Source organism: Nicotiana tomentosiformis, chromosome 5, assembly GCF_000390325.3.
Source record: "Nicotiana tomentosiformis chromosome 5, ASM39032v3, whole genome shotgun sequence".
NCBI lineage: Eukaryota > Viridiplantae > Streptophyta > Magnoliopsida > Solanales > Solanaceae > Nicotiana > Nicotiana tomentosiformis.
This window is the reverse complement of record NC_090816.1, coordinates 126,589,480-126,609,610: the sequence shown is the minus strand read 5'-3', so window position 1 is coordinate 126,609,610 and position 20,131 is coordinate 126,589,480. Positions and strand designations below refer to the sequence as shown.

The following is a 20,131-nucleotide window of genomic DNA, read 5'->3' as shown; positions in this document are numbered from 1 at the left end:
TGTTGTTGTTGTCATCAATGAGTTAGTATGATCTTATATTGTTAGTGGATTTGCTAGAAGAAAGGCAAAATACATAGTTTACCAATCAACCTTGCAGCGAAATCCCTGTTATACACCTCTCTTTCACGGGAAACCTATCACACACTTAACCTTTCAAAAGTGTGTCTAAGACACATTACTTTTGACCAGATAGCACTTGCGTGTTTACACCTAAAAAAAACGCATGAAGCCCATAAAAAATTCCATTTTTGTCTTCTCTCCCCCACAGGAACCCCTCCCCCTCCCTCTGATTTTCTTCCTTAGACCCCCACCCCCCCCAAATCTTCTTCCCCAAATAGAATTTTTGAAAGAACATAAAATTTTAGATCTAAAATTGAGCGGTTTTTGTTGGTTTATTGTCCAAATTTTGTGAAAATTATTTATTTGTGATAGATTTAGAAACTTTAAAAATAGTATTGAAGGTTTGATAAAAAAATCTTGAATCCACCATTGTTGGGGATCGAAAAAAGCTTGAAAATTCATTGGGTTTTGTTGTTTATTGGTTTGTTGAATTTAATTTGTTGCTCGATTATTTTCGACTAGTTGTTTAGATAGTGTGGTTGAATTTTGGTGTTATTGAAAACTTTCTCACAAACAACTATGGTAGAAGCAACAATGATGCTTAAGATAGAAAATGGGAAGATGAAGATGGGTTTTAATTATAATTTCTAATATTTTTTTTTCCTTTTTAAAGTCAATGACACGTGTCACAACCCTATTAGGGCGTGACTTTCGCGTTATCTGAAAAATTGGTCAAGCACAAAAGTGGTGTGTCTTAGATACACTTTTAAAAGGTTGAGTGTGTAAAAGATTTTTCGTGAACGTGAGGTGTGTAACATGGATTTCGCTACAAGTTTGATGGGTAAATTATGTATTTTGCCCGGAAGAAATAAAGAGAAAGAAGGCATCAGTCACTCAACTGCACTTTTACCATACTGCAACAGTTGTATGAATCCTATGTATCCCTATTTAGAGGTTTTATCAAGTTTAGACTATTTTCGCCTGAATGTAATCATACTGCAGTCCTTTTCCTTATTTGATCTTGAGACTGATTATGCTATGCAATCATTTTCCTTTGTTCAATCTTGAGACTGATTATGCTTTGTAAAACTATCATTGATGGAGTTTAACTATGAAAGAGGATAAAGAAATAAAATAAAAAAAAATTCGGTTGGAAAAAGAAAGCATACTACTAAATCTACTATTTCAACATATTGCTTGCACTGGTCTCATAGCCATCTCTTTTAACATATTCGTTCGACGTCTTCCTTCATGCTTCCCTCAAATCAGTACCCCCTCGGTCATCTCTTTATTCAATATTTGTCATGCTAAGAATGGAGAGTTTAGCAAGAATATGAGCTCTATTTCGGGGTTTTCAGGTGTCGAACTCTTTTATCTTCGTCAAGTTGCTTTCACAACGATATTTTCTCATTCCGAAGTTGATCTTCCGTCCTCTACTGACTCACCCCAATCCGCATTACTAAAAGTGTTAAAAATGACTTCTTGGAAAGTCTCAATAGAGGATGACTGGAAATTTTAACAGTTTTAAAAATCATTTCTAAGAATTGAAATATGGAAAAACCTGCAGTAGCTTGTGATCTAGCTAATCAACAGAACAAATTGTAATCACTCGAGTCTATGAATCATGGAACCTTAAACCCCAGCAGGAATGGATGATGCCAACCAACTAGACAGACATTCATACAGCCTCGTTTGTTCCGAATATTTTTAGATGTTATAGCGAATTGTTGTTATAGAGAACATATGTTATAACAAAACATGACATTTGATTCCGAAAAAACTTGGCTTTTATAGCGAAGTACTGTTATATAAGGATGTTGTTATAGAGAGGTTTGAATCAAAATAGATAAAGAAAGGCATGTTAAGCTTGCATTTTCCCAGTATCTTTTTCTTATTGAAGAGTCAAAATAGCAACTCGTAAATTTCCAGAAAAAAGAAAAAGAAAACTATTTTCTCATATTCGTAAAGGAAAAAACCTTATGCAACGAGATAGTGCTTTTCCAACTCTTTCAAATAGAATATATTCCAAACATGTAGGCCATGGTTCCTTACTTCAATACGTTAGAAATATTTGGATTTGATATTTTTATAATACATCTTAGAATGGTGGGTAGTTTAGGGTGAAAATAGCATTGTCTAACCAGTTTTCGGACTGGTAATAAAGTCATTGAAAAATAGCTACCATTTTATGTAGATATAGAATCTGGACAAAAATACCCTAGCTAAAACACGAAAAGTTCCAGTATAAGATGATGTATTATGAAACTCATGCGTATAAACTTCCAGCATATTACGTTGGAACTCCATCACATTATGAAAATCTTTATGTAAAAAAATCGAACTCCAGCATATTATGCTCCATTTTTCCGGATTTTTAAGAGTGTTTTTGTTAAGATTTTATCTTTACATGAAAAAGTGGCTAAATCCTAATTATTTTTAAAACTGTGACTATTTTTCAATTACCAGATATACTCTCCCCCCTCCCCCCCCCTCCCCCAAGCATTGCCATTTGCATATTAGTGCTGAAAGTAGCAAAGATTTATTTCTGAGAAGGATCTGTGCTGCATTAGGTTGATTTACACACTCTGTTCAGAAGTAGCTGGTTTATCTATTTATATATAGGTAATTAGCCAACATTTAAAAAAAACAGTTTTGCCTTTCCAATAGGAAAGAAGGCGTTTGTTCTTACAGCAACTGGGGAAGTGAAAAATGAACCATATCGAGAGAATATCAGTTAGTACATCCCATATAGGAAACCAGAAATTTCATTATCACAATTCACAACTAAGTGTTAAACATTTGCTAAGCTAAGAAGAAAATCATATTTTGCTATATTACATGAAAATACACAAGAATATCAAATAATTTAAGGCAACCAATCAGGTCCACCCGATTTCTTCAGCAATATCTGATTATACTCAGGTCTTGATGTCTGGAAGAAGAAAAACAAAGAACATTAATCCAAATCGTTCGATTTATGTATAATGAGAAGCATCAAAAGCATAACCAACCATTCCTTCTTAAAAAGCATCATTTCTAACAAAATTTCATAGTCAAGATTTTAAATCTAATGTAATGGAACCAACAGCTTTTTATGATTGTAGAGACTACAAACATGAAGAACTATGCGGGGTGGATGTTCAACCTAAATCAATGTAATTACCGACCACAATCCTAGTTATTAACACTTGCAAAGTTTTTCAAGGAAGTAACTTGTAGGTATAATGAGACCGTCTCTTTTTTTTTCTTCAGTAACCGTGGTGTACGGCCTCCAGTTCGTGCACACTTCGATTATTCCTCCAGGTACCTGCAACCTTTTACCAGCTTTGTCTGTCAAGGCTTAGGCAGATGAGAAGAATTACTTTAGTGTATAACGAGACCATCTTCTAAAAGCCGTAGCTGGATCTGAATAGCGAATACCAGGCACTAGAATGACAAGATTGTCCTTGCTTCAGACATATATTATTCTTCAGATTTATCTTGTACCAGTGCTACCCTACAACCAGTATTGATAGATTGAACTAACAGCAGCTTGAAGACCGTTGACTGACTAATGAGAACTCCATCCTACATTCTCCTAACAACTACCTCTAGAGCCTTAAACTCAGTCACAATTAATGAAAGAGGAAAAGGGACACATGTAAAAGGAAAATCAAGAATCTTTTTCAAGAAATTCCTTCATGGATTCATGCAATGAATACACATTTGGTGGACTCATGAACTCTAGATGTTCTTTTCTTTTCATTTATTTTACATATATTGTTGTTCTTCTTCCTTGTTCTTTGAGTTCATTTTAATATTTGTAAATTACTTCAGAAAGGTTAGGTAGCCGAGCGCTGTCCTTATTTGTAACAATAGTTTTAGTACATTACTTAGTGTCTTTCATGTATTTTCGTATCCCTAAACCAGAGGCGGCTCAAGAACATTAGAGGCCTAAAGCCAAACTCTTTTGAGAGGCCTTAAACTTAAAAATAATAAACTTCAAATATAAATGAAAAACTAATAGTATGTTAGAACACTAGAACTTGATTCTAGAAGTCAATAACTTGATATAGGATAAATTTCATTGTTGCTGCAATGCTTAAAAAAATGAAAATGAAGCAATTTTAATTTATTCATGTCTTCTATCGATAAAAACTCATCGACGCTGGGAGTTTGCACCTAACTAAATAATTAACCTTAAGAATCAACAAATCAAAGTGAAAATGTATATCACTCAACTATGGTTAAGTGTAAAAAAATATGTGTGCAAGAGATATATCTTACATTCATTGTCCTAGTATAAACACCCAGTGTAGGTAAACTTTTACCGACTTTCATCCCTTATCTTTTTAGAGAATAGACACCTTGGTAAGAGGGGGAAAAGAGAATATAAAACACAAGTTTTATTTTGAGAAAGAAAAAGAAGAAGAATATTAATATGAGAGTGCAAATTAAGTATTAGTCATCATAAGTCACATTGGCTAAATAATAATCTCTATTCTTTTTTAGAAAAATCTTATATCTTTTTACCATAAATATTCAAATGTATTTTGGAAAAATTACTTTAGTATTAACCTATTATTAATCTAAAAAATGGGGCCCTAGAAATTTTAGGCCTAAAGCCATTGCTTCATTGGCTTTACCCTCTAGCCGGCACTGCCCTAAACTTCTGTTATTACTTGTTGTTGCCTTTGTTTTGATTTTCTGATTGCATTACCTAGTGTTAGTTTTGTATTTTTGCTTCGGTTGCCAGATTGCTTTGCTTATTATTGCCCTTCCCTTTATCTTTCCTGACCCGAGAGTCTACCGGAAACAACCTCTCTGCCTTCTTAAAGGTAGGGCCGTAGGGGTAAGGTCTGCTTACATTCAACCCTCCCCAGATCCCACTTGTGGAACTACATTGGGTATGTTGTTGTTACTTTCCAACCAAAAAGCAATGCAGCAATTAGAGGCAGACAGGCTGTATCATAAATAGATAATTTCAATAATCACATGTCTTTTTTGGGGGTTGAAACTTGAAAGGGCAAATCACAGACTTTTAAAAGTCTGTTTATTTGAAAGAGAAAATAAAGAACAAGAATATCAGATGTCATCACTTTGAATGACAGTAAAGTATTCTTACAGTTAAAATTTGTTAATGACATTTAAGATACATAAAAACACAATCCCTAAATCAAGAATGAAGCAACTAATGAAAGATTGACCACCTTAACTAGAGTGCAAGATGGAATGCTCTCAGACCACAGCTGGTTAATAGTCAGAACCATTAGGGAATAGGGAATTGTAAAACAAAAACTTGTAAGTGTGAAATTAGGAAAATCTTTGAATTCTTGACTTTGTACAGTTCATACTTTGCATTTGGGTCATTATTGGAAACTGTTTAAATTATTGGACTACAACTACAACATCTAAGTCTCAATCCCAAAATCCCAAGCAAATCGAGTTAGGCTATATGAATCCTCACTAATCATGTCGCTTCATTTAAGCTCATCCCTAATAAATTGTTGGATAGCTACACAAATAGGTGAAAAACATGGGAGATCAAGGTTCAAATCAGATAAAAAGGACGTAAGGTGATTTCTTCCCATCTGTCTAAACCTTCATGTGAACTATAGTCACAAGTTCGAGTCGTGGAATTAGCCACTAACACCTGTGTTAGGGTAGGCTGCCTATATCACACCAATTAGGGTGCAGCCCTTCCCTGGACCCTGCATGAATGCGGGATACTTTGTGCACCGGGCTGCCCTATCTAAACCTTCGTGGTCAGATTTACCTAGTAGCTATACGGATGGGAGGTGACGGTACTCGATAAAATAGCCGAGGTTGGTGGTCAGAGCTACCCAGTAGCTATACTGGTGGGAGGTAACGGTACTAGGTAAAATAGTCGAGGTTGGTGTTCAGAGCTGCCTAGCAGCTATACTGGTGCGAGGTAACAGTACTCGGTGAAATAGTCGTATGCACAAACTGCCTCGAACTCTAATGTTATAAGGAAACAATCTTTAAAGGAGAAAACTTTATACATAAGCTCAAATATCCTGCTACTATCCATTTGATCTCTCAAGTTAACAAATGCAAGTAGTAGTTTTTTTATTTTTTTTAATTCTTACATACTATGATTGATTGAATCGAATTGCTGATAAGGTTAAAAAGCAAATAAAGGGAACAATTCAATGGTTACTATTTTTGTAGCAATATGCAATTAACAGTAAATTCTAAAATAATTGAATGGAAGAGTTAAAAAAAAACATTTTTTAAGAAAATGAAAATAACCCAATTTAGTAAATAAAGGTAAAGAAGAGAGGCTAACCAGATCTTTGAAGATTAGATATGCTATAAGGAAAAAGAGGACAAAGAGAATCTCAAACTCAGCGAATCGGACGAAAGTGAATACTGAGTTAACAGCCCGAGTCATAAGCGACGGCAACGATAACCGCTTCGCCATTGTTTTGCTTCAAATTGCAGCCTCTTTACAATTTGGAATTAAACAAATTGAAAATAAGACAATGGAATTTTGAATGTTCATTTATATGTAAGTGCTCCTATTTTAGAGTTCTTGATTCATTTGCTAGAACTATTTAGAGTTAATTAATACCCATTTCTTAAAATAAATATTTCTGTGTTGTGTTCTTTTTTCACAGGTGAGTGTGAGAATATCTTCTAAATAAACATATTAGGAATATAAACAAGGATAGAAAAAGAATCTGATTCAATTTGTTTTTTCCTTAATGGAGAGTACATATTTTCACTTTATAAGTGCACCTAAGATAATTATAAATTATTCTAATTTATAAATTTTCTATCGCATTTTATGTGATGATATTTGGCTAAATAATCATAAATATATGTCTATATAAAATTAAAAATTTAAAGTTAAATGGTCGTGCCAAAGTTCTTGTCAAATTTGCTTTTCGAGAGAACTTTGACCAACATTTAACATGATTTTTTACCGTATTGATATGAGGAGAATTGCAAATTATACTATTTTTTGTATAGTTTTTAAATATTTAAATTTTAATTTTAAAATATTAAATTAATCTAATTCAATTTAGATTCAAAGATTAATTAAATTAACTAATTTTTGAGAAGCGAAACATGACAAGTATTTTGAGACAAAAGGAGTACCAAATATAAAAATATAATATATTTTTTTAAACATAATAAAAAAAGAAAATATGTCACGTAGAATTAGAGGAACAGAGTGCACATTAGATTGATATAAATACCAAAGTACAACCATGCTAGTAAGTCTTTATCATATATCTAGAGAGTTACAATTGTACCAGTTTTTTTGTGAAATTTTACCTCTTAATTGTTTTTAGTTTTTAGAAAAAGTTATCTGTCCTTGAGTAAAAAGAAAAAAAAGAGAAAATTATCTGTCATAGGAAGCTTATTTCTGAAAATAGCTGAGAGGCCAATAATGACTCACATAATTACATTCACACTCACCTATAATATACCTGTGACTTTGTGACTCCACTTTGCACTTACGCTCTTACTGAGATTCATTTATACTATACTAACTGTGACCCAACTACAACACTCATTTCACTTTCCTCTCTTCCCCCAAAATCTCCCATTCTTTTTTCTTTTCCATTTTCAAAACAACCTTCTCCTAATTTTAACTCTTTTCTTGACAATTCAAGAACCAAACTCAAAAGTCTAAATCCAAACTTCTCTCTGCTGAAAGATCAAGAACCAACCTCAAAGTTACAATCTTTCTACATTTTACTCAAAATTGTGAGAATATAGCACAAAAAAGGAAAAATATGTCTGCTACTATTAGTGGGGTTCTCTTCCCCTTTCTATTTCTTGTGTTATTTATAAGTTTTCTTGGTGCCCCAGTTTGTCAAGTGAGTTCTTTTTCTCTCTTAATGTAGTTTCTTGTTTCTTGATAGATCCCATTAAAGTTCTTGATATAAACACTGAATTTTTTGTAATGTTTTGAGCTATATTGGCTTTTGTAGACAGAAGGGTCAATCTTTTTGGTATAAAGATTGAATTTTTATGGAATATTGAGCTATATTTGCTTTTGCAGGCAAAAGGGTCAAACAATGTTTGGCATAAAGATTGAATTTCTTTTTGGAATTTTGAGCTTGTTTGCTTGCGTAGACAAAAGGGTCACTTTTTTTTTTTGGTATAAAGATTGAATTTTTATGGAATATTGAGCTATATTTTCTTTTGTAGGCAAAAGGGTCAAAAAATATTTTGCCTAAAGATTGATTTTTTTTGAAATTTTGAGCTTGTTTGCTTGTGCAGGCAAAAGGGTTTTTTTGGTGTAAAGATTGAGTTTTTATGGAATTTTTAGCTGTAACAGCTTATGTAGGCAAAAGGGTCAGATTATTTTGGTATAAAGATTGAATTTTTATGGAGTTTTGAGGTATATTTTGCTATTGTAGGCAAACGGGTCAGAAGAAATGGTGCCACTAATTGAGCCAGGGAAAGCAGAGAAGATGATGATAATGCTGAATAACACAAGGAGAAAGCTTGGGGGTTTTCAGATTTGTGCACTTTGCACTTGCTGTGGTGGGGCCAAAGCAGTTTGCTTGCCTACTCCTTGTTGCTATGCTATCAATTGCAACATACCAAACAGGCCTTTTGGTTACTGTTCTTTCACTCCCAAAACTTGTAATTGCTTTGGATGTCATTACTAAATCCATAAGAAATCAAAAAAAAAGTATCTCTCTTTCTATAAAAGGAAAGAAAATTAAGTTAAGTTAGATCTTTTTTTTTTTTTTTTTTTGGTCTTTGATTTGTGTTTATGTGAGTCTGAAAGGGGAGAGGAATATCTGTTCTTAGATTTGATTTGTTTATAATTGTTTGAAGGACAGCTATTTCCAGGTAATCTTTTGCCACTTGATGTTGGGATTTGTGCCCTTGAACTAGCGTTAGATTTTACTCTTTTTCAGTAATGAAAAATTGTGATTCTTTTTCTTAAGTAGCAAAAAACTTGGATTAAGTACTAGATTCAGAGTGAAGTATAATACATATATACATTGATTGAGTGTTTCTCTCTCTTAATGAAGTTTAGTAGATTTGTTTATTACTCCACATTGTTAGTATATTTTATTGATGTTGATAGTCTTTTTCATTATAAAATATTGTTTGCTTAGCGAGGATGTTTACTGAGATATTCATTACTGTCATTAAGTTATATCTATATCTATTGTCTGAATGTTTTGGTCATTAACTAATCTTTTACTGACCACTGGGGTTATTTGTATAAAGGGGCAGTCCGGTGCACTAAGCTCCCGCTAGGCGTGGGGTACAGGAAAAGGTCGGACCACAAGGGTCTATTGTACACAACCTTACCCTATATTTTTGCAAGAGTTTGTTTTCACGGCTCGAGCCTGTGACCGGTAACTTACCGGTCACATGGCATCAATTTTACAAGTTACGCCAAGACTCCCCTTGAAATGTATGTTTATTTGTATAATAATGGGAAAATGATAGTGTAAACATTGAAGCCCTTGAAATGTATGTTTATTTGTATAATAATGGGAAAATGATAGTGTAAACATTGAAGCTAAGATTGAATTTCCCTATTTTCTAGAGTGTAGGACCTAGGTGATGTTAGTAGAGTTTGTTGTTTACTATTGATGTTGAAAGGGTCTACATGTGATATTGGTTCATTATTGGAAAAATATGCAGCCCCCACAAGTCCCTATATGTATAAGGAAAAGAAGAGAAAGATTGGGATAGAGCTATCACTTGCCCTATGCAATAAAGAAATTAGATGGGCTTTTATGAAGAGTATGAATAGGGTTGTTGTCAATGTGACAAACTTAACAATTATGGTGGGTGGAAGTTGAGTAGGGTAGTTAATCTCAGCTACCATAATAATGCACTGGATTTTAATTGTAGAGTAGTAGATACTATGTTCCAAACTTTTTCATTTCCATTTTCCATTACATATGTTTTGATTATTGTCTCACCATTTATTTCTGCTTTATGTGATCTATATAGATGATAACAATTAGCTGGAATTGAGTTTTAGTCATGTTAGTACATTTACTTTAGGTCTTATGTTTTTCCAGTAATCTTTTAGCCCAATTAGAGGTTTATATGCCGTTTGAAACTATAGAGAACTTTAAGTATCTTCAATATTAATAAAAAGGGCAGTCTGGTGCACAAGATATCCCGTATTCACGCAGGGTCCGGAAAGGGCCGTACCCTAAGGGATGTGACGTAGACAGCCTACACTAATGCTAGCATTAGTGGCTGCTTTCACGGCTCGGACCCGTAATCTATAGGTCACACAGAGACAATTTTACTGTTGCTCTAAGATTCCCTTTCTTCAATATTAGTCTTATAAAATATTAAATTGTGATGAGCTTAAATGAGTAACATGGTCAATAAGGATTCATATAGTCGATTCGACTTATTTGGTATTGAGGCGTAGTCATTGTTGTTACTGCCTATCAAAGTATAGGCAAATGAGAAGAAATCTCTTTAACATTTTTTTTGTCTCTGCCGAGAATTGAACCTTGATCTCATGCGACATCTCATATCCGCTTCATTGACTAATAGGCCACATGATACTTTTATGGTCTCTTTTTTAGCTTGGTTGGCTAATATGGATCCAAATAACACTAACTATGCAACTTGTGAGTGAATAAGAATGTGAATAAGTGGGGGACTGGTGTTAACCAACCAAATCTGAATCTGCTGTTTTGAGACTATTTGACTCTAGAAATATAGTGTGTAGGGAATCTAATTGACCTTAAGTTTGGGATAACTATGTTAAGCAACACATGTGACATGTTCTGCCTTGGGACAAGATGAGAAGATTTGCAGCCTCCCTTTGTATAATTGAATTGTTTTGAAGAAGTGGCTGCTTGTTGCTTATAATTTATCTTGAAATACTCTTTTGTTCAATCAGTCAACTTACTTGCTAATGTATTCTCTCAGTACCTTCTTGGTACTTTTTTAATAAAATCTTTACCTTATCTTCCAAAAAAAAAGGCTGCCCGTTCGATCCGGTAATACGTGTCCTCACCATATATGAGAGAATAGAATAATAAAAGTTTAGTTTCTCGCCGAGTTTTTACACCAAATTCAATAATTTAATCTTAGCAATTAAAACTCAAAGTGAGGATACATATGTGTGTATGAAAGACATGTTTTGCATTCCATGAGTTGGTGTAAACAATAGGCGTGGATCAATTTTTGTCAGTCTTTTACTCTCAAACCATTTTTTTTTTTGTGAAGAATTAACCCAAATAGCCGCACACCTAATTTCTTAAACTAAAAAAAGCTAGCGGATGTATAATATATGTAAAATTCATATATAATATGCGTATATCTGTGTATAATCAATATATAATTTATGTATACCGGCTAGAAAAAGTAAGCAGTGAATCTAGCCGGCTATTTTTGTAACAATCCCAAAAACTTTTAAGCAAGAGAAATTAGGGACCTCTCGCTTAGAAATTCCAATGAGGGAGTAAATTTTCTAAAGATTTTGAGGTCATTACATTGGAAGACAGGGCAATAAATGATATCAATCGAATCTTACCTAAAAGATAAAAAGATCAATGGGTTACACAAAATTGTACACTGCTAAAATACTAGACTATGAGTTGAGGGTTAAAAAGAAAATATGTTTCCAAATTAGAGCAAGCAAATGGCAAAACGATTAAAAAAAGGACCATATGCGTGTTTTGGACTAAAAAGAAAGAAGTCAAAGATACATGTGCTTCTCTGTTGAAATTTTGGTACTCTTTCCTTTTAAATTTTAATAATTTGAACATCTAAAAGCTATTGGATTTATATAGCATGTGTCCAAAATTATGGAAAATATTAACTTGCTAAAAATCGTTAAAAAAAGAAGAAGAGAAAATGACATTGTATAGCCGCTCTCAAAATAATAGCCTAAAAATGTATATTCATTGTATATATATACATTATGTATGTTATATACAAAAATTATACAAATTTTATACACTTTTTCGGCTACCGAATGCAATAGTTTCTGGCACGGGCTAAAAGTGAAAAAAGCGTAAAGGATACAAAAAAGAATGTGAATATATACAAAGAATCTCAAGATATACTGCTAAAAAATATATAACTCCACTTCCTACCGAGTCTGTCTAGCATTTGTTGTAAGAGTACATATTTGAAGCTCACATTACTTAACTATACATATACAGATTATTACTTCCAAGTCTTAAGTATAGCACATTAATCTATCAAATTGCAACTTTACACTAAAAAACTTGATAAAACTGTACATTCTGGTTTTCTAAATTCAAACTCTTCCATTCTCCACAAATTTGATGTCCTCTTCCTTCTGTTAAGGCGATAATTTTGGCGTTGATCATGCTCTAGTGAGGCAGTTTAACTTGCAACTTTGCCTATCTCCGTTTCTTGAATCAGCAGCTTCCTCGCCTCACCTCATTTCATTTTTTACAATAACCTGATTACTGAAAGTCCAATGTAAAAAGCAATGCTTTACTTCACTGACTCCGGATAAGGATCCGTCCAACACTTGTCCTCCTCGACTGCCTGTTTCCATCGTCGTCTGAATATCTTATACTCGTTGTAGGATTGTCTTCTCACCTGAAGTTCACATACATAATTGGAGTCAAAATGTCTTCGCATTGCATGCTGCATTAGTATTGCACTCCTTATTTCAATTCAGACTCTGTATAGCCGATCCCAACTAGCTTGGATTCAGGCGCAGTTGTTGTATTTCATTTCAGACTTTTTCTCAATCTTGATACTCCTTATTAGTTTTACCGGATACCATACGATTATGCAATATTTATCAGTCAACAAGCAAAAAATTTCCTTATTGTGATCATAATGTCACTCTGACCAACTAAAAGTCTATTCAAAGTCAGCTCGCGATAATTGTAATGTTCATAATAAAAGTGAACCAGAAACTTACTTCAACTCTGAAATTGAGAGTGCTGGGTTGAGATGGTGCCTGAATTAATGAAACTAATATTTAGCTTTGATGTTAAATAAAAGACGCGTCAAAAATCACAAGTAAACACATCTAATCTGGTGGACATGATCGGTTAGCTATGGACTCTTATAATATCCACATCATCACTGGATAAAGTTATGTAAAACATACTTGTTTTCCAAGGCTTGTGATGTTTTCTCCACCCACTGTCAAATTCTTCTGCATGATTGACATTAACGCGAATAAGTTAGAAATTGAAGAGGAATAGCAGTATGATATAAACATATCAAAAAGCCCACAGAATGCATAAATATCAGGAGAAATTAATTGTTTCACCAGTAAGAAAAGTAGTAGTGAAGTATTATTAAAACTTCATATTTCGAAAAGAGTTTTGCTGCTAACAGTATAGCATCTGAAAATAGTGTTAGATGTTTCTTGCTTCTATCTGGAATGACTAAAATGACAACTTAAACTGTCTCCAGATGGAACTCAAATGCCTTCCAATAATGAGGGAAAGCCGGTGTGGAACTCCAAAACTAGGATTTAACCATTTGACAGCAAAACAGAAAGCCAAACAAGGAAATATCATGCTAAGGAAACAAGCATTGTCTTACATGTTTCTCTATTGGTAAAATGAACTCAAAACAGTCGGCTTGATGGAGTGAATGTGGTAAGTTCAACTGTCGATCAGGTATGAACATCAACCAAAAACAACAGCTTCATTATTATTGCCTATACATTTTAGCCTGTTGCCGTTCTCAAAGTTCATTTCAACTATTTTATTGTGACAACCAGGCGAAACCCAAATCGATAAAACATGGGAGAGATGTTGGGTATATAAGTAAACAAGCCTTAGACCCTAATGACACGTTTTAAAGCCGTGCGGGCCTAGACCAAGCGGACAATATATATCATTAGTGGGTTGGGCTCTTACATATGGTATTAGAGCCACTCTACGTGCAATCTTGAATGGTAGTGGGGCAAACGTCAGCGAGTATACCGAGTCCCCGGGGGAGTGTATGTGACACCCCAGGTGAATTCCATATCGACAAAACAGGGGAGAAATTCTAGGTATATAAATAAACAAGCCTTAGACCCTAGTGACGCGTTTTAAAGCCGTATTCGGGCCTAGGCCCACAGCGGACAATATCAATAGTGGGCTGGGTTATTACATTTATGTGGTTGTTTTCTTTTCAAGACGAAGTCAATGAACCAATGAATCAATTGTTAACCCAAAACCAAGTTGTAAATACCTTCTTTTCAGGCTCTCCTAGTGTTGGAAGGCCATAATGAACAATGTATTCAGCATCGACAACCCCAATATTTTTAGTCCGGTCTCCCTATCACAAAGAATGACCAATGAACATAAGCAACTCATGACTGTAACATAAGCTAACTATCGCTTAAACAAAATAAAAAATAAAAAATTCGCCAAATCTAAAAGTACCTGCGCACAGTAACCAAGCTGCATGTCCAAACCCCAAGCATGGATCAAGTCATTCTGTGAAAGAACATAGAAGGAATCAGAAGTAAGGATTAATCATTTTGAATTAAGATGCAATTATGCCTGATGAACTGAACTAAACAGTGGTATGATCTAGCTTTATCAGATACAGCAGAGAAATCTATATACCTCTTTGCCAAAAACCAAATTTAACTGTAATATATTCAGTAATGCAGTTATAGCATGGCATATATAATTATTCGTGATAATACAGCATTTCTAAAAGGAAAAACCTGGATCATATACCACACGCAGCGCCAAGCAGCTCTTGAAAAAACAGGAGCCATTACTTCTATCCACCTACAATATCAGAAACTCCTTATGGCTTTCATTAAAAAAAATCTACCTTTTCATGTAGAAAAGGAAGTTATCGCTGTAAAATTCCAATTTATGTTCCCTAATATTTCCCATGAATAGAACAAGACTTTAACGAGTGAGTGGCATAAAACAAAATTAAGTTACCCTGTACAAGGAGGAGCCGTACTGGTATAGTCGCACTGAATGCCAGTATCGCCAGCCTTATAAGTCCTTCTGCAACGCAATGTGTTAAACCAATTAATTCCAACATCCCAAGAAGATCTAAGCCATTGTTAATCAAAGAGCTGCAAGAGATTGTATGACGTTGTATAAATGACCCCCCTCTGTCGGATTGTAGACTATACAAAGGAGCACGCCATTGTACACCATATTTTCATACATGTCCTAGCATTAATAAGTAGAAAAACTAAAGCCTTGTCCATTTATTTACTGTCATATGCAACTAAAATCTAGGGATATGAAAGAACATACTAAGACACAAAACTGTAAATAAAAACCTGTGCACTCTTGATCTCCTCCCACGAGCAGTAATCTGATGATGCACCTCTGATTTTCCAATATCTAGTGCTGGTTGTGAAATCTCAAGACCTTCATCTCTCACAATAGATATATATCTAAATTGATAATACAATTCAGGTTTAGTAAATACAGTATTTGATTGGAAACATACATAAAACTAAATGCATATATACAATCTAAACAATGCTAATCCTTCTCTCAAATGGATCAAGTAGTAAAGATCAAGAACATATGTGATTATATATACGAATGCAAAGTGAAAACAATGAAATGGCTTCAGCAGAAGAGTTCTAATAGTACTCCATCTCCTGTATTCTTAAGTAGAACATATACCGTTTCGGATTAAAATTTTCTACTCCAAGGTCTTCATCCCAGAGGAAGATATAACTGTACTCATCAACTATATCTGGATGCAAGAATCGTTTTGCAAACCACCTGCCATTTTCATAACACCCGAAAATGTTAATAGAGTTTGATATTTTGAGATGCAATCAAAATATCAATATATTAACAGTATAAATATCTCAAAGAAGGTAAAGAGACTTACTATGGTATAATTCAGAATTACAAGTACAAAGGTTTTTAAAACAAAATAATGCAGAAGGTAAGGATATGAAAACTGCACCATTTTGTTTGGTTCAAAGCTGAGATGTGTATCACACTGTTACTCCATTTAAAACTCCTCCATCCATCGACAATACCATCGTAGTGAAAAAGCATCACCACAAAATCACTTGACAGAAACTGCCAACCAATTCAATGAGCAAATTCACAGTAACTGTATATCATAAACTATAGAACTTATTTAAAAACTCACCTTTTGTACCATCTCATTTACTGTTTCCTTTTGCTTTATCCCAACAGCTGCTGCAAACAAGTACTTTGAAGGCTCCTTTTTCTGCTAAACCACAATAAAAGGTAAAAAAATGTAAGTGACTGTTTACACTGCTGACAATCTATACCACGAAAATGTCATATTATATTCTTGCACTACTTAAATATCGATCTCCTCATCAATTCATAAACAAGATCAGCAGCAGAAGTAACAATGATTATCAACATGTCCATGTTGTTCCTATACCAGTAGTATTAGTGTTAGTCTTGTATTCTATTATTGTTAGATTTCTATTACTACATGTTGTTCCTTTTGCTTCGTTTTCATATTATCTTGTTGTTGTTACTGCTTTCTTTTCATCTTTCTTTGAGCCGAGGGTCTATCGGGAACAATCTCTCTACCTTCAAGGTAGGGGTAAGGTTGCGTAAACACTACCCTCTCCCGACTCCACTTGTGAGCTTATACTGGATTTTTCATTGTTGTTGTAACATGTTCATCAAGCAAGACCTACAGTTGAAATTTGAAGAGAAAACGGAACATTTTGCCTTAAACTTGACTAGTTAAAGAGATTTGAATTCTAAAAACTTGTCAAGGTTATACAAACTAATATTACTAGTCGAATGATGTCCAATGGAGTATCTTACTTTGTGAAAGATATAAGAATTCATTTTCAACAGAAAACTTCAAATTTGCATGTAGAACTTAACAGGAACATGGCAAAGATAGATATGAAATTAACCTCTGGATAACCCCATAAGGGCCGTCTTTCCAAGTTAGAGGTCCTAGCAATAATACCTTCAGGTAATGGCTCACTTCCATTAGGCCTGCATTGATTCTAAAACAGATGACAAAAATTATTTATGTGAAGAATAAGAACGATATCAAGGTACTTAGAAACCCCTGAATAAAGTCAATTCATTAATATGGAACTATAAACAGATACTAAATGCCTAGGAAGATAGTTGATAACGTTTCAATACTAAAAAGAACAAACCTCACATGAGCTTCGCACTTTCTCCAGCTTCCATTGCAAACTTTTCTGCACAATAGAGTTCTTATGGTTATCCGTTCCCATTGTGTATCAATTGTGCAACAATTTACTAAAACTCAAAAAATACCAAGTTGCTCCTTTGACAATAAGTCGGATACACTATTAAAATAAAAAAGCTTGTAATCGATTAAGACTGCAGCACTGCCAGTATGATCACAATATTAAGCGGTAGCGAATCCAGGAATTCCCCCAAGGGTGTTCAAACTTAAAAGAAATAAAAGAAATCCCCGAGAAAGGGTATTCAATATATGACCTAATATTTTACCTATATAGGCGGTGTAATTTTCCGACGAAGTAGCGTCGCCAACTGATATTAAGAGTGGAAACTCGGGCAGGGCATATGCAATAAATAAAAAGTGTATTGCCTCTATCATATTAAGCTTTTAGATGATACGGTCATACGTTTCGACATAAACTACAGGAAAGGTCAAGAGAATAAGACAGAAAACTGTTTGTGATTTACTTCTCTTAGTAGCTAGGAAAAGAAAATGACACCTCTTTATGATCTGCTACAAAGTCACTCCCTAACAAGAGAATCAGACACAACAGGGAAACTGTAGGAAAAAGGGCACAGAAACATGATCTCCTGATTTTTGAATCTTTGAGTAGTGACACCTGAAAATACCAAGAAAAAAGAATCTCATCAGCACATTGAACTGAACATTGCAAACAACAAGCTTCTATAGTTTTACTTAAAATTCTTTTTTTTTTATGATGACCGAGAAATCCGTCTGGGGCCGATCCTTTGGACCAACCGCAGCCTTCGAAACTCGGTGGATAATGGGCCCTCCCCTCTACCCTTCTCCACTTAAATACCAGGCTTTGCTTTGCATGGTGTGGGGGCTTGAACCAGTGACCTAAGATACAAATCCACCACCCTTTGCCACTTGAGCTAGGCCCTGAGGGCAGTTTTACTTAAAATCTTAGAACAAAGGACTAGAGTTTATAGGACTAAAATTCAATGTGTTGATTCAAGGTGACAGCCAATACCAACTGATTTGATATCCGGTGCACAAACATCTCGGCCTACCCTGACATTAGAGGTGGCAAAATAGTTAAAAGAAAACGGTTATGCACCCATATTATCCATTAAAAAATGGGTTGGATAATGAACTTTTTAAAAACGAGTCGAATATGGATAAAAACCATATTATCCACTTAGAAAATGGTTAACCAAATTGATAACCAATGGATAATTAATGTGTTTAACCTTTACATTTGTAAAGCCTTAAATTAGGGGTTCCTCAAGTTTGGGAGACTAGAAATTCTCCCAAAAGTGATCATATTCAAGAAGCCATGGATTATATTGATATCCATATTATCCACCGGATAACCCGCTTTTTATCCGTCTCAAATACGGATTGAGTCGGATAAATTATTCGTTTTTTGAATTATCCGTTTATGACCTGCTCGTATCCGACCTGACCCGCCCGTTTGCCACCCCTACCTAACATAATGGCCAGTTGCTGATTCAACGGCTAGAACTCGTGATAGATAACTTTACTGTTGCTTCAGTGATTCACTTCTTCAGAAGACACTATAATGATACTAAAATCAATCTAAGGAAAAAGACTCTACAAATGATAGTAACTAGACTCCCCACAATTAATTGCCCATATAAATGTCTTGTATTGCCATAAGATCAAATCTTTTTCCCTTATAAAAAAAGAGACAAACATTAAATTCTGAATCATTTATCTGAAAAGTACAAATATTCAACGATAGGAACATATTGGTTGAATTCATTAAGTTTAAATCCTGATTACACAAACAACATTGCATGAACTTAACCATTAACGAATGCTCAACATGCAGATATATACGTAGAAAGATAAGCCACATACGTATATAAAACCAAAGAACATATAAAAGGAAATAACTTACAAAACCTGAGGGCTTCATGTTCCTTCAAATTGCAAACGATACTAATAAAATAAGAATAACAAATACTAATCAACTGCTGCCCCTCTCTCTCTCCCTAAAATAAAGGACATTTCTGTTTATTCAGAAACAGAAAAAAAAGAAGGGTGTCCTCAACAAGAATCAAGACCTTACTATATTTGAGAAGAAACAACAGATTTCCCACTTTTTCCTTTCTTGTTTTTGGTTAATATATAGATTATAAAAACATTGTTGAAGAAAGAAGAATTGATAATATTAATTATTTGATTGTAGATATATAGTGTGTGACAGATGACAGAAAGAGAAAAACAGAGAGACAAGAAAAAGATGGAGATTGTTGTACGAGGGAGAAACTGAGTCAATGTCAATGCCGCGAAGACTACGGCGACAAAAGGAAAATATATGGAAATTGTGGGGTGTTATGGAAAACATTTCGCGGATTCCAACCACCTATGCCATGTCAAATAGCAAGGATAATCCTTTCCAATTTATGTTAACTTATTTGATGGCCAAAGAGTTTAAGAAAAAATAAATTTTTTTAGAATTTGTGGTCCTAAATAAGTCAAAAAGGGGTCAGAGTATTTGTATGGTTATAAAAACTTCTCATTAAAGGTAGAATTGTAATTTTAAGTAAAATTGTTTCCAAATTTAGAAAGGGATCATTCTTTTTGGAACGGACCAAAAAAGAAATAGGTCCACATAAAGTGAAACGGAGGTAATATGAGATAGAATTTGAGATTGTACTTATTTTATGTTTGGTACAGGTCGGATCAGAGCAGATATGAGCTCGTAAAAAATGGATAATACAAAAAAGGATAAAAAAATATCTGACCCGTTCCATATTTAATACAGAAAAAATAGGTTAACCGACAGATAATAAGGATATCTATATTATTTATCGTTTTTTGAATATGATCACTTTTGGGAGAATTTCTAATTTTTCAAACTTGGGGAACCCCCAATTTGAGTCTTTGTAAATGTAAAAGTTAATACCATTAGTTATTCATTTTGTAAGTGGATAATATGTATATTATCCATATTTGACTCATT

General features: G+C 34.1%; 2 protein-coding genes across 2 annotated transcripts; both read right to left on the bottom strand.

Moving 5' to 3' along the window:
* Positions 1-2,755: 2,755 nt before the first annotated feature.
* Positions 2,756-6,684, bottom strand: LOC104104890 (uncharacterized). Its single transcript, XM_009613077.4, has 2 exons — positions 6,350-6,684; positions 2,756-2,992 (listed from the first exon to the last, which is right to left on the bottom strand). Exons 1-2 carry the CDS (start codon positions 6,482-6,484, stop codon positions 2,927-2,929), a joined length of 201 nt encoding a protein of 66 aa, XP_009611372.1. The 5' UTR covers positions 6,485-6,684; the 3' UTR covers positions 2,756-2,926.
* A 5,662-nt stretch (positions 6,685-12,346) lies between these two features.
* Positions 12,347-19,263, bottom strand: LOC104104888 (uncharacterized). Its single transcript, XM_009613075.4, has 15 exons — positions 19,064-19,263; positions 17,675-17,794; positions 17,123-17,167; positions 16,868-16,963; positions 16,111-16,191; positions 15,919-16,037; positions 15,627-15,728; positions 15,272-15,388; positions 14,919-14,987; positions 14,690-14,756; positions 14,400-14,453; positions 14,206-14,292; positions 13,124-13,171; positions 12,932-12,970; positions 12,347-12,600 (listed from the first exon to the last, which is right to left on the bottom strand). Exons 1-15 carry the CDS (start codon positions 19,079-19,081, stop codon positions 12,493-12,495), a joined length of 1,170 nt encoding a protein of 389 aa, XP_009611370.1. The 5' UTR covers positions 19,082-19,263; the 3' UTR covers positions 12,347-12,492.
* Between the last annotated feature and the right edge of the window lie 868 nt (positions 19,264-20,131).